This window comes from Cottoperca gobio, chromosome 14, assembly GCF_900634415.1.
Source record: "Cottoperca gobio chromosome 14, fCotGob3.1, whole genome shotgun sequence".
Taxonomy (NCBI): Eukaryota; Metazoa; Chordata; class Actinopteri; order Perciformes; family Bovichtidae; genus Cottoperca; species Cottoperca gobio.
Genome location: NC_041368.1, coordinates 23,616,583 through 23,631,147, shown reverse-complemented (window position 1 = coordinate 23,631,147; position 14,565 = coordinate 23,616,583). Strand labels below are relative to the sequence as shown.

The 14,565-nt window shown below is 44.6% G+C and overlaps 1 protein-coding gene across 5 annotated transcripts in view; it reads left to right on the top strand.

The window, feature by feature from the left end:
- The first annotated feature begins 520 nt into the window (after positions 1-520).
- The window catches only part of gtf2ird1 (GTF2I repeat domain containing 1), a 28,258-nt gene continuing 14,213 nt past the window's right edge, over positions 521-14,565 (top strand). For 2 of the 5 annotated variants that reach the window (XM_029448713.1, XM_029448711.1), the window contains exons 1-9: positions 522-802; positions 6,119-6,248; positions 6,740-6,881; positions 7,854-8,030; positions 8,313-8,496; positions 10,786-11,102; positions 11,598-11,693; positions 12,528-12,611; positions 13,367-13,550. In XM_029448713.1, the coding sequence (XP_029304573.1) occupies positions 6,123-6,248; positions 6,740-6,881; positions 7,854-8,030; positions 8,313-8,496; positions 10,786-11,102; positions 11,598-11,693; positions 12,528-12,611; positions 13,367-13,550 (1,310 nt within the window). In that variant the 5' untranslated portion in view covers positions 522-802; positions 6,119-6,122. Of the gene's footprint in view, positions 803-6,118; positions 6,249-6,691; positions 6,882-7,853; positions 8,031-8,312; positions 8,497-10,785; positions 11,103-11,597; positions 11,694-12,527; positions 12,612-13,366; positions 13,551-14,565 lie in introns of those variants that run through there. The other 3 variants (XM_029448712.1, XM_029448714.1, XM_029448715.1) reach the window with 3 other exon arrangements.

Here is a 14,565-nt window from a genome sequence, read left to right as displayed (position 1 = left end):
AATTAATGCAACCGAAACTAACCAGATTACAGTGGATTATACACATGATTTATGATTAGGGTTTAATCTAAATGCTTTCTGACTACATTTATTATAAGATCACTATTTGATCCTTTCCCCTCGGATGTGAACTTTCCCCTATATTAAACCGACAAGCTATTTTAGGCAATCACAAGAGCGATGGCACAACCGTCACGGTCAAAAGATCCGTGTAGCTGCTGTAATTCCACTTTGGACTAATCCTAAAAATACATTTGGATACTCTAGAATTATCATATTAAACCACCTTCATGCAGGATATTGGGGATTTTTTTTTTCTTAAGCAAAAGTGACAGTGAAGTTTCAGCCAAGTGGCAGACGGGGATTTAATCAGTCACAGTCCTAATAAAATAAGAATTATATATTTCCTCTGCATGTAAATTGTGTCCCCTGAGGGTATTTCCAGAGGTTCCTCCGTTAATCCTGTATGTAAATTGCAGCCAATAGATGCTGTTGTTGAGTTGGGCTGGGATTAGCAGGAGGCGAATGAGTTTCAATTTTACTGGATTACAGAACAAAGAAAGGGGAAAGGGACACCCTGCTCTGTTAAAGGGAAAAGAGAAATAAACTCAGATAAAATACACAAATAATAGAATATAAAACGTGCGATCGAAGTCAACATTGTGATGTTCCGGATTACGATGTTTTAGCAGACGCTGCAGCTACATTGTGGATGAGAATTGTGTTTCTGATGGATTAAAACGGGGAATAAACCTATTCCGGGATTGACAGCAGCAACAAGGCTATTTAATCGCTAATTAAGGTGAGATTTCGCTGTCCCTTTTAATATTCATGAGCAGTTATATAGTTTGTTTTCATGAAACGTGTTGCTTTTTCTTACTGTACCTTTAGAAATGACAGATTATAACCTAATTTCTGGACTGGGGGAGGAGATGAAAGGAAAGTGTTAGCGCTAGCTAGCAAGAGAGCTAACGAGTGTACGGTAGCTAGTTAGCTAGCAGCGTTATTATGACACCGTTAGCTAATTAGCAGCGTTGATGAGTTAAACATAACGTTACGGGAAGAAGAGCAGAAAGGTTATTGTTGGTTCAGTGAAACCTCCTGGAGAGAACCTGTAACCTTGTGAGAGATAGTTTGTGATTAGGACGGCTAAATGATCCCCATATATTGCTATCACTGATAAGGTTGCGGAGCTAGTACAACAAAGCCAGCTAGCTAACGGAGCTAAGTGTGAACGAGAAGGGAAACAAGACGTGAACTTCTGAACAGTTAGGATATAGAAAGCTTTCAGTAGCAGCCTCGAGGAGTTAAAGCTACACCCCATTACTCTGCAGGAAACAAACAATGGGGGGCTAATTGCGTTATCGTTGATTACAGTCCCTAAAGTAGCTCTGTGTTTCCTGAAGGACACCACACATGATGAGGGAACTCAAAGTGTTTGTGAGAGCTGAAGCTAGAAGCTAGCTGTGGTTGGTATAACACTGGGATTAAACTTTGTCAGATGAAACTGTCAGGGGATTGAACCCCCCAGAGAGACTGGTACACGGGCTCATTTCCTGTGGAAGCACAGACCCTGACTTTATTTATTGCTCCCCAGGTCTCATACCCTGTGCTTGCTAGCTGTTTGTCCTGGGTCCAGCTCTTCAGAGTCATTCCTCTGCTCTCTCATGTGATGGGAGTTTACTACTAGTCCTCCTGCCAGGGTGCAGAGTCACCAACCCATTCAAAACACGGCACAGCTCAATGTTACAATGCAAACACCATGTTCGCTTACACACTACACATGTGGACAGTCATTCTGTAAAGCTGTGTGAGGACATGTGTAAAAGTGGTCCTTATGTTTGTGTAGTATCTTATTAAATCATAAAATAACAAAGTAGGGCTCAAAAAAGATGACTCACGGTTTTGCATGATTTATCCTATTAACTGCAAACGTCGTACACAATATTGCCATCCAATATGTTGTTTAATTTAAACCTGTGTAGGTGGATTGGACCTTTTACTCCTCACGTGAAGCCGATCTCTGTGGTCCTTTGTTTACCTTTGCAGTTTTACAATCCTAACATCAGTGATGACTTTTCCTTAAGCCCACGGCCTCAGGCACACGGTGAACTCAAAAGGCATCAAGTCGTTGTAATGATAAGTTAGACAGCAGCTGTCAAACCACACCCTGATTTACTGGAAGTGTGTCAACATTAGAGTCTGATGTTTTCCTTCATCATGACATAAACAATCCATTATTCAGTTAGTAACATGCCAGACGTAACGTTGAGACTGATGCTCAGGAGTCATTCAGCTGTTTTAGAACAAGCCACTCACCTCTACAGGTGAGCGAGGCGTTTGTACCAAACATTTCTCTTCAGGATTCTTTACACCTGTCGAATTCCCACATTCAGACGACACTGGACTGACATCTCTCGTGTTCTTGCACCCGTTAATTACACTTTTACTATCGACTGCTCTACATAACTTGACCAGCTCAGTGCCAGATTAAACTGGTTAGGCGTAGTTTCCTCTCCTTTTTAAATCGGCGTGCTGACCTAAATCCATGGCACCGTGCGGCACACAAACAAAATAACACATGTACCAACAACAACTAGACACATGGCCTACTTAAGATGGATAGTCGTGGCTGAATCTAAATGACAGAATGTGCTTAAGATTAAATTCAAGGTCAACAAACCAAACTTTTATTTGCATTCAGTGCTACTCACCAACAGGGATTGTGTGTATCCTTGAGGCCTAACGAAAGGTGATGGCTGCCGGTCATTCCTCATGAAACATGAGCATCTCATGGCCACCTGTAGATCAGAGGAATAGTATGAAACCATTGGCAGGAATGTGTATTGCATCACTTGCATGCATGTGTGTCCTCATCACCGGCATACAAACAAAACATTGAGCTCCTCTGGTACCTTTTTAAATCTGACCCCAGCTTCTCCACCACCTGCTGCTGTTTGGATATCAGCTGATAGACATTTAACACTCAAACGCAGTGCAGCCATTTATTTTTGGGCCTTGACGTTTGTGACCAAACCTGTGCCCAACTCCAACCTGAGCAGTAATTAGCCAGACTAATTGAAAACACCTGTGCAGTGGTGCAGGGTGTTCAAAGCTCCAATACATTTCTTTCTTCCTGTGAAACCATGTACTGTGTACGCAATGGTGACCTTCTATGTGACCGCATTATCATGTTTCTAAGACATGCAGTTATATACCAGCACATGGTGTCTGCAGCTGACGTAAGACGCACACGTGTGTCCATTCAAAACACAGACTTGAGAGAGAGACAGGTGCCTCACATACCAGCAGACTTCCTGTGTAGGAATGTGAGGTTTACTCCTTATGAGAGTAAGTAGGTATATTCATATGTAAAGTGTAAATGTTTCAACAACAGCTTCAGTAAAAACCTTGGTTATTGCTGGTGTAGCCTTTTGACACCCAGAAATCTGACATGTTGTATGTGAACGTACATTTAATTGGTCGGCTTCACTGTGTAGATGTAGACGTTCTTTGGATCTGTAGCCAGAGTGCCGCTCTGTCAGTAAACAGCTTTATCTCATTACAGCCCTTTTTGGGTCCTCTGGTCTTCGGCCGTTTCTGAGCACATTTAAATTCACTTAGCGGTTTGGCTCCAAACGGCACTCCGGCTGCTTGCCCAGGATTTTAAGATGCAGGAAAAAGCCAGAAAGATGCAAACATGGTGATAAGACATCAGTAGAAACGTTAAAAAGAGCATGCTGCTTCTAGTGTAATGGTTTCTATTAATCATCTTTTCAGAAAGTCATTTCTGAAGCATACCTCAGTGGGTTTTACAAGCTCGTAAAGTCCAATAGACTTTTTGTTTTTACCAATCAGATTATGTCTTTATAGGATTCTGAACCACAGAATCTAAAGGAACCTTCAGCTCCTCTAAAAAGGATTGCTGGCTGGGCTCGGAGGATAAATGAGCTTTTGTCAAAGTGATGGTTTGGATGAATCGTGAATCAATATAATAGTGTTGGCATGTCCACAAAGTTTGCGTCATTCACATCAGAGCAACTGCGTGATTAGCATCCAAGAATGTTTCTTTGTATTTGTCTTCACTCGTGGTTATAGAGAGCTGCCAGTTATTAATGTCGTTGCACGCTGATTGTTTAATATTCACAGAGAACCCTAACAGCACCGTGACATCCTGCAAAGCAAGTGAAATGGCATTATTGTGAGCCGATGCTTATCCCCACCTTTCTCCTCCTCGCTACTTCCTTTGCCTTTTAAATATGTGAGGGAAAGAGGCCATCTATTTCGAGGCCGCAATCATTTAGAAAGGGAGGGGGCTAATGTTTGCTGTGGCCTCAGGGGAGGCAGATTTAGATGGCCAATAGACTTGGCATGTTCAGACTGGTGCAGCTGAAGCCACCACACCCTCCCTCCCCTCTCTGCCCCTCTCTGCCTCTCTGTCCTCTCTCTATTGAGTCAGTGGTTGGGGCTTGCCAGAGGCCAGTATAATGGTTCCCAGTGTCTGGAGAGATTAAAGGCCAGAGCTGCATTGTTCAAATGCCCCGAGATTAGTTTCCAAGGAGACGGGTTTCAGTTGCCATGAGAACATAGTGCCTGGCTTTAGCCCAGCGGTTTTTCGCTTTAACATTTCCTATCTGTTTTCCTCTTTACTTTAATTTACATCGTCTGTCTTGTTATTTGGAGCGACGATGACTTTGTTTTCCACAGGAAGTGTGTGCAGTTGCACCACAGTACTCTGCTCGCCGTGCTCGTGGAAACTTAAGGTCTTATCTCGGTTATCTGGAGTCAGTATCTCTTTTTCGGCGCCATCTGACACGGAGAGATAATACAGCGTATAGGGGCTCTCATGACATCATGTGATGGCTCTAATTATCCCCGAATGACTAGCACAAGACCATAAAACCTTAAGTTGCTAATTCAGATGGATTTGCCTTTTAGCCACGCTAGCGGTTTGGCTCTAGGGATGTTGGGCAGTCGACCACTCTCGTACAGACTTGAATATCTTAAGAATTGTTGACTTTTTCTCGAGCACCAGCAGCAACTAAAAAGTTCTTCCTGTCTGCTTCTGCCGGATGTATTGGCACAAAGTCTTATACATACATTTATGGTTTAAAGATGATGAATCCTTATGACTGTGGCGATCTCCGGACCTTTCCTCCGGCGCCAACATGAAGTTCACATTTATGGTTTTGGCTGAAATGTCTCAACTGCTTCTGCACGGGTTGCCAGGTTTGGTTCAGACATTCGTGTGTCCCCCTCAGGGTGAATTCTAAAAACTTTGTTGATCCCTTCTTTTTGCTCATCATGAAGTCATATGTGTCCAATACTTTGGTTTATGACTAAATGCCTGAGAAACTAATGATAACTCCCATCGGCCGCAGCTGCACCGTGTTAAGTGCTAATAAAGATGCTTTATAACTAAGGATGACGCATTACAAGTATTAGAAGTACACACTTCCTGTCTCCTAAGTGGGCACGGTATGCTAACATCAGATATTCACATGGCTAACAAACACATTTTGCATTATGGGTATTATTTAGCGGGAACGTTCGCAAACGTTAGTTGATGTGAGCTTAACATTCTGACATATTCGCTGCGTGTTGCCAGATTTCTGCAGAGTTTGTTGCTGAGACAAAAAGACAAATTGATGTCGAACGTTCATTTGTCTCCTGATCTGTCCGTCTGAATCTGTGTTTCTTTCTCCCTCTGTAGTTAATAGACTCAGTTCCTGCCGCTCGTCTCCTAAAGCTGTAAAGCTGCTCACCATCACCCTGTTGACTTCGTCATTATGAGCATGTTAACATGATGCTGTTAGCATTTAGTTCACAGCACCACTGTGCCACAGTGAAGCCTCACAGAGCCGGTGTTACTATATAAAAACAATCATTCTTGAGGTGATAAAAGCTCGTACCCTCTCTTCATCTCCCAGCCTCCACTATCAGATCGATGCCCTGATGCACGCTATATTCGCTTAAAGTCAAACCAAATGATGTCAGCAGAAACTGCTTTGAATGCAGGTCACTGCTGCATGTGTTCATCAATGCATGCTCACGTACGGACTTTGTCTGTGTCGCACTGTGGCTACCTGCCTCAACTGTGTTGATGTGTTCCCTGCAGAGGCATGGCTCAGATGAGGAAGCTGGCATGTGATGGCATCAGGACGAACTCCCGCGGTGACTCACAGGCCCCGCTGGTGTCAGCCAGACAGGAGATCCTCACCAGCCTGGTGTCGGCGCTGGACTCAGTGGTATGTCTCTGATCAGCGTCATTTCATTTTGGAGATTTGTATTTTGGGGTGTAAAGATGATGGAATCCACAAAGCATTCTGTGAATATGCACCAAACAGCAGACAATACTAACATGTACAGTGTGACAGTACCTGAAGCCCAACCCGTGCTCAGTGTTGGTATTAAGCTTTGGATCATATGAACATTTCATGTCACGGTTATAATTCTGTTAGTTCTTTTGTTATGTCACAGTGAGTGTTCAGTATTTTACACTGGAATTATACTTCCTGTCTTTCGATGGTTAAGCGAATTGCATCCTTAGAAATGTATTCTTAGCTCAGTCCATGGTATCTGATTGGGATCTGTATCTGCTGGTACGCATGGTTGGGCTATAATAAGAATGCAGCTCTTCTAGTTGATCAGTTTTCTTTATAACCTCTTGAGTTGTACATGTCTTCCTCAGAGCTTATGGTAAGGACTTATGAGTAAAGGATGCCTCCTTGCTTTGCAGTGCATGGCGATGTCTAAGCTCAATGCCGAGGTGGCGTGCGTCACCGTCCACGAGGACAGCGTGATCGCTGTCGGCACAGAGAAGGGCAGAGTGTTCCTCAACTCCAGGAGGGAAATCCAAACAGACTTCTACAAGTTTTGCCGTAAGTTGCTGCTCTCCTGTGTAATCCCGAGTGTTGTTTTCCATTCATCGTTCTCGATGGAGCGTTGATCAGACTCGTTATGGCTGCAGCTGTGAGGCCGTTACATAAAATGCACTGACTCGTCCCTGCAGGACTTTGTGATCGCACAAATGCAGATTCAGCCAAAAGCTTCAGTAACTGCAGCAGCTTGCAGTTTATTCTTCAATGTCACATTAATTCCACAGAAAACTAAGTAGTTGCAGTTCCACACATGTTATCAGATAAAACAATATATCAACTAAGTGTCTTGTCACATGTCATGTGTTCACACTGATGTCTGTGAACAGTACGTGTGTCAGGCGCTGGTTGAGGGGAGATTAGCTCTAAATGGATGTTATAGTGCCGACTTGTCATTAAGACGTTAAAGACACTGAGTCCCACCTGTCGACCTTGAGCGCTAACGTATAACAGCTTCTAATGTTCTCAGACTCAACAATGTTTCCCTCTGAATTATAATAATAACACTCATTTCAGGCACTTTAATTTCATCAGGCTGATTTTTCAAGGTGAACGTAGTTTTTCCTGCAGCTCCAGTTTGTGTTGTTATCATCTTCACAACGCTGCACAGCTTTCTTCTCTGTGTATCGTTGTGTTTATAGCTTTGTGCACAGTGTCACGTAAAGCTGCACTAGTTTTATACTTCTTGTAGATTTAGATTCGAGTGGTGCTGCGTCGGATCCTTTCAGACACGTGTGATTCACATGTTTTTATCCAACTAAATATTTATATTTAATCGCATATTATGAATCTGCATTCATCAGATTAACTTTTATACCAACGATGAAGAACGATGTCGAAGAATTCACCAGTTTGGAAGCTCATTGTTGTTTTTGTAAACTCTCACTGCGTCTTACACGCGTCTGAGATGTGTTTGTGAACATGTTATTTTCAATGCTTACTGGATTTTGAAGACTTGTGTCATTTGGCTTTCAGGGGGGCCATGTCTCCAGAATGTGCCCACAGCAAACGCTCACACCAAAGACCAGGACGGCGATCTGAGCAAACTGAGTAAGGAGGGGGAGCATGGGAAGTCAAGAGCGCCATCAGATGCTCAGTCCAACATCTTTGTTCTGAGGAAGATGGTGGAGGAAGTCTTCACTGTACTGTACAGTAAGTGCAACGTGTGTTCCTCTGCATATTTATATCCAACAACTCTATAAACCTCATGACTTGCATCATGTCCGACATTGAAATAATGCCTGTTATTCGTTATTCAAGAGTTTAATATGAGGCGTACTTTCAACCATAACAGGCCATAAGACCTATAATTACTTTGTATATGTGTATCCCAAATAAGTTCACTCTTAGAAAATACGCTTTTTAAATTAAAATTGTGAAAAAGTCCACATTTCGCCGTCTTTAATTTCCTTGGACATCTCGCGGTGTACGCAGGTGAAGCTGTGGGTAAGAGCAGCCTGGTCCCTGTGCCTTATGAGCGGATCCAGAAGGACCCCGGCTGTGTGGTGGCCCACGGCCTGCCTGAGGGAGCCACGCTGAAGAAGCCCTCGGAGTACGACACAAAGACACTGATGAAGATTCTGGAGCAGAGCCACCGCATCCAGTTCACGGTAAAAAGGTGAGTCTGCAAAGTGAACGCCGGGTAAATCCACTGAACGCTTGTATCAGATAATGAAAGCAGCTGTTTCACGATCCTGTGTGTGTGTGTGTGTGTGTGTGTGTGTGTGTGTGTGTGTGTGTGTGTGTGTGTGTGTGTGTGTGTGTGTGTGTGTGTGTGTGTGAGGTTACATGTTTGTCTCTCTGACGTGAACGCTTTCTCACACAGCACAGATAGCGTCCTGAACAAAGCCTGAGCGCGGCTGCTGCTGTTTGTCGTAGGGCTTTGGGTTAAGTCAACATTTATTTGGGAGGTCAACTCAGCCATCAGCTTCTGAACAGAACGTGATAAACAGGTGACGGCAGCGAATGTCATGCGGGGACAGTCGAGGCCGGACTTTGAGCCTGTTGACCACCAGCTCTGATTCTATCTTTGTGGGGAGTGTTGGTCTGACTGGAACATGTGAGACTCAAGGTTACAGGTGGCTCCATCTGAAACACTCTGCAGCCACCAAGTCGTTAAAATACTAACATGTCTTCAGTTTTGTCTCTTCTGTGCGTTTTGTCCATCACCAACACGTCACATGTGTTGGTGCAGGACAGATTGAGGGTCTGCGAGTGCAACACAGTGTAACGCTTGTTGAGATGGAGACTGAAGTGTGTGTTTGGTCTGCTTGTGTCTCATGGTTAGAGGTAGAGAGAAGTAGTGTTGGATACCATCACATTTTAACTGATTTTAACACATTTTTCTTAGAAATCCAACAGACTGAATATCTGAACCTGTCAGGGAGCGACAGCCAATCAGAGCTCAGGACACGATGTGAGGGGAAACCTCTGGGGGGGGGGTTCATTTTACAAAAGGATGGAACGTTTTGTTTTATGAACTTTCGATTGAAGAACAACCATTTTTATTCATCCAGCACGTGATCATTCTGAGGACGAAATCACTTCAATCGTAGAATTCTGAACAATTAACACGTAAAACACAAAATAAAAGCGTCTCTACGTCCTCCCTCGTGTCGGTCTGTCACCAGGCGTAGTGTGAGAACGACGTGTGTCGGAGGAAGCAACATGTGACCAGCTTTGCATTACATTAAAACATTAAGTAGTGAGTTACACAACGCTAGAAAGAACAAAACAGTGGAAGAGAAGGTGAAGAGTAGAATAAACAGATGATAGTGGTGATGGCCTAGTGGTCTGGTGAAACCAGAAGGTTGGGGGTTCAACACCAGGCTGCCACCAGTGTACCCCTGAGCAAGGCACTAAACCCTGAGCTGCTCTAGGAGTCCCTGTACTGAGTTCACTGTAAGTCGCTCTGGATAAGAGTCTGCTGAATGACCTGTGATGTAATGATGGGAAGTGATTGAACACATTGGTTCTTATTAAAGAAGAGTTGTTGATGTAAATGTTGAATTAAGCCAAAACGCTCTGAACGAGACGCTCTGAACGAGACGCTCTGAACGAGACGCTCTGAACGAGACGCTCTGAACGAGACGCTCTGAACGAGACGCTCTGAACGTGACGCTCTGAACGTGACGCTCTGAACGAGACGCTCTGAACGAGACGCTCTGAACGAGACGCTCTGAACGAGACGCTCTGAACGAGACGCTCTGAACGAGACGCTCTGAACGAGACGCTCTGAACGTGACGCTCTGAACGAGACGCTCTGAACGAGACGCTCTGAACGTGACGCTCTGAACGAGACGCTCTGAACGAGACGCTCTGAACTGAACGAGACGCTCTGAACGAGACGCTCTGAACGTGACGCTCTGAACGAGACGCTCTGAACGTGACGCTCTGAACGTGACGCTCTGAACGTGACGCTCTGAACGAGACGCTCTGAACGTGACGCTCTGAACGTGACGCTCTGAACGTGACGCTCTGAACGAGACGCTCTGAACGTGACGCTCTGAACGTGACGCTCTGAACGTGACGCTCTGAACGTGACGCTCTGAACGAGACGCTCTGAACGAGACGCTCTGAACGAGACGCTCTGAACGTGACGCTCTGAACCAGACGCTCTGAACGAGACGCTCTGAACGTGACGCTCTGAACGAGACGCTCTGAACGTGACGCTCTGAACGAGACGCTCTGAACGTGACGCTCTGAACGTGACGCTCTGAACGAGACGCTCTGAACGAGACGCTCTGAACGTGACGCTCTGAACGTGACGCTCTGAACGAGACGCTCTGAACGAGACGCTCTGAACGTGACGCTCTGAACGTGACGCTCTGAACGTGACGCTCTGAACGAGACGCTCTGAACGAGACGCTCTGAACAACTTTCTTCTTGATTTTGTGTCTGTGTGCAGACCAGCAGAAGATTTGTCTCGAGAAGTCAAGTCCAGCACTGACGTTAATCACAACTCCACCGCCGTCCTGAGCCCGAGCAGCCACGGCCCCGCCAAGACGCCGGCCCAGGGAGTCACGTCATCGAGTCCCGCCTCTTCCAGCAACTCGGTCCTGTCTAACTTCCTGTACGGCATGCCCATGTCCTCCAAACCTCATCCGGATGGCAAGCTGGACTTCAAACCCATGTCCCTCCTCAACCTGGGCAAGGACAGACTGGCCAACTGGACAGCAGGGACAGACAACATGAGCACGTCCATCAAGGACTGTGCAAACAACGGTAATGTCTGTTCCACGTGTTGTAAAGCAGCTGCTTCTCATTGCATCATTTGAAAATCTTCCTTTTGTGAATAAAGGTAAAAGTCAAGATTGATACAACATCCACAATAATGATCCTCATAAAGGAACGCACCATCTCTATATGGAAACATGTATTCCAGACTTCATGCTGTGCCTCCGGCGAGCCTGGAAGAGCTCTGATTATTATACCGCTCATTATTTCATTCAAAGCAGCACTTTACTTTTGTTGCACATTTCCTTGTTTTACTCAAATCTCCAAATGCGTATTTCAACTGGACAACAGCGTGGACTTGCTCACGTGTGTTTGAAGTGCGACAGAAGAACTTCTGAAATGTAGACAAACACTCTCACTTTAATTCTACATCCTGGTACTTTTGCTTCTTGGCAGCTGTTCAGATCATTTAGCCGAGTATCTCGACACTAAGTGAACATCTCTGACTGAAAGTGACATGTTTAGTTTGTTCTGCTTCTTCAGATGAGACAACGAGACTACCTGGGGAGCAGGGTCAGAGCCCGCCTGGCATCCACATCTCCAAGAGGCTCCTCTTCTCCATAGTGCACGAAAAATCAGGTACGGCTGAACATGTAACGGAGCGGCTTCACCGTGCTGCAGGCGCCTCATTTCAAATGCATAGCACAGATGTGTATCAGACATTACAGATCAGACTCGGCATGTTGGACTGAGCACCCGTCTCTTGTCTCAGCCCTCCGCTGTGTGTTTGTCCTTGCTTTGAAAGTCACGACTGAAGAGAAAGATTTCAATAAAGACGTTTTAACTCCACAAACCTTCATCTTCACAAGGTTTCCCTCAGAGTTCCTCTCAATTACCTCCAGTTATCTTCACTGACATCAGCGAGTAAACTGCGACGGAAAATCAAATAGAAAACTTACATTACATTAATTTCTCGTTACCTTTTGAAGCGCTTTGTATTTACAGACATGAGAGGTTTAAATCTTCTCTTCTAACTCTGAAGTACATACATGTTGCAAAGTCTTCATCACAATCACATTTAACAACCACACTTAAAGAAGGATCAGGCTCACACGTGCAGTCTGACTAGAATATGTTGTGACACATTTACATAATGACAGAAGTCAGATCTGTTCCCCCAGAGGACTCCTACTTGTCCTCCTCTTGTGTGCAGCAGCCGCGCATTGTTTACTGAAGAAAAGCTCAACTATATTAAAGCCGAACCTTTAAGGGCTGAGCTACTGACACGTCGAGCGTAATCCTATAAGAAGATTGCACTTATTCCCCAAGTTGACATTGAGTAGATGGAGAAGATTAATTTTCAGGTCTTGAAATGAAGCTCATTTGAATTTTAAATCTCCGACGAACGTAACACGTTTCTGTTTCGTTGCACGTGAAGCAGGAAGTGCGTTCTTACACTTTTTTTACTTGCAGAAAAATGGGATTCTTTCATTCGGGAAACTGAAGACATCAACACGTTGAGAGAATGTGTTCAGATCTTGTTCAACAGCAGATACGGTAAGAAAAGCTTCATATAGATGTTGTTTGGACCTCAGCATCACAGGCAGCGCTGCCTCCTCGAGCGATTGTTCATGCACACTGATGTTCTGTGCTTATCTGTGGATATTGATGGATTGGGGTCAGTGCTGTGGTTGGATCATCTTCTCCTCAGGGAGACGTGTATTTGTAGCTGCAGCACACTGTGGTGATTCCTGCACAACTCAAGCGGAGGAGAAATGCAGCTGATAACAAGTTCTATTTGCATTGTTTTAACACTTGTTTGGAAGTATTCAGTGGATTCTGCGTGTCTTCACATTGAGGAACATTATGGATCGCAGGATCTGTTTCATCCAGCTCACAGCACCGATCGCTAAACGTCATTTCTCATTTAGCTGGAATTGTCGGCACTTCTTTACGCGGGGAGTGCCTCCCACTGAAGGATGCTTCTCTATGCAAATGAATGTTTGTAGAGCAACACGTGCAGAAAGATAAAGCACACGTGCACAGATTGCACTTCTATTGGTCGAGTCCGACCTGCTGGTTCTGAAGAACTATAAAAGACAACATACTCAAACATTTTGTAACTTTTCTTTCATGGAAATTATTAAATTCATATTAAAACATTAACGGTTAAATAACAAATCTGATACCAAGTTACAGGACCTTTAAAAATGATCATCTGTACACACATTACTCACAAGAATCAAAATAAAGCTCTCTGTCAGTAGCCCCACGTATCTAAAGTACTGATGCTTCTTGTTTTCTCCCTGCAGCTGAGGCTCTGGGTCTGGATCACATGGTGCCTGTCCCGTACCGCAAAATAGCCTGCGACCCGGGAGCCGTGGAGATCATCGGCATCCCGGACCAGATCCCCTTCAAGAGACCCTGCACCTACGGGGTCCCCAAGCTCAAACGCATCCTGGACGAGCGCCATGGAATCCGCTTCATCGTCAAACGGTAACCGGCGCTTTAAGATCAGAAGAAGTGTTTGTAAGCGTGTTGTTAGTGTGTTGTTAGTGTGTTTTTAGTGTGTTGTTAGTGTGTTTGTAAGCGTGTTGTTAGTGTGTTTTTAGTGTGTTGTTAGTGTGTTTGTAAGCGTGTTGTTAGCGTGTTGTTAGTGTGTTGTTAGTGTGTTGTTAGCGTGTTGTTAGTGTGTTGCTAGCGTATTGTTAGTGTGTTGTTAGTGTGTTGTTAGCGTGTTGTTAGCGTGTTGTTAGCGTGTTGTTAGTGTGTTGCTAGCGTATTGTTAGTGTGTTGTTAGCGTGTTGTTAGTGTGTTGTTAGTGTGTTTGTAAGCGTGTTGTTAGTGTGTTGTTAGCGTCTTGTTAGCGTGTTGTTAGCGTGTTGCTAGTGTGTTGTTAGCGTGTTGTTAGTGTGTTGTTAGTGTGTTGTTAGCGTGTTGTTAGTGTGTTTGTAAGCGTGTTGTTAGTGTGTTGTTAGCGTCTTGTTAGCGTGTTGTTAGCGTGTTGCTAGTGTGTTGTTAGTGTGTTGTTAGCGTGTTAGTGTGTTTGTAAGCGTGTTGTTAGCGTGTTGTTAGCGTGTTGTTAGTGTGTTTGTAAGCGTGTTGTTAGCGTGTTGTTAGCGTGTTGTTAGCGTGTTGTTAGTGTGTTTGTAAGCGTGTTGTTAGCGTGTTGTTAGCGTATTGTTAGCATGTTGCACCTTTTTGGGCCGAGCTGAATGTTCAGGGATGAAGTCGAAGTGTCTTTGCTTCCTTCCATGTCTAATTAATTCTGATTTAGTCGCTGAGTGCTGATCACAGTTTACCCGCTTGGTACAAAACTCCGGTTTGAAACTGCTTCTGAAACTTTTATTCTAAATGATATTTTGATCAGCAGCCATCGAGCGAGCCAGCGTTCACCATCTGTGTGTTTAACGTGTGTTTCTTCAGCGCACGACGTCCCGCTGACTGCTGAAACATTTCCATTCATGTCCCAAATGACTTTCCCTCTGCAGCATATTGCTAACGGCTGCTC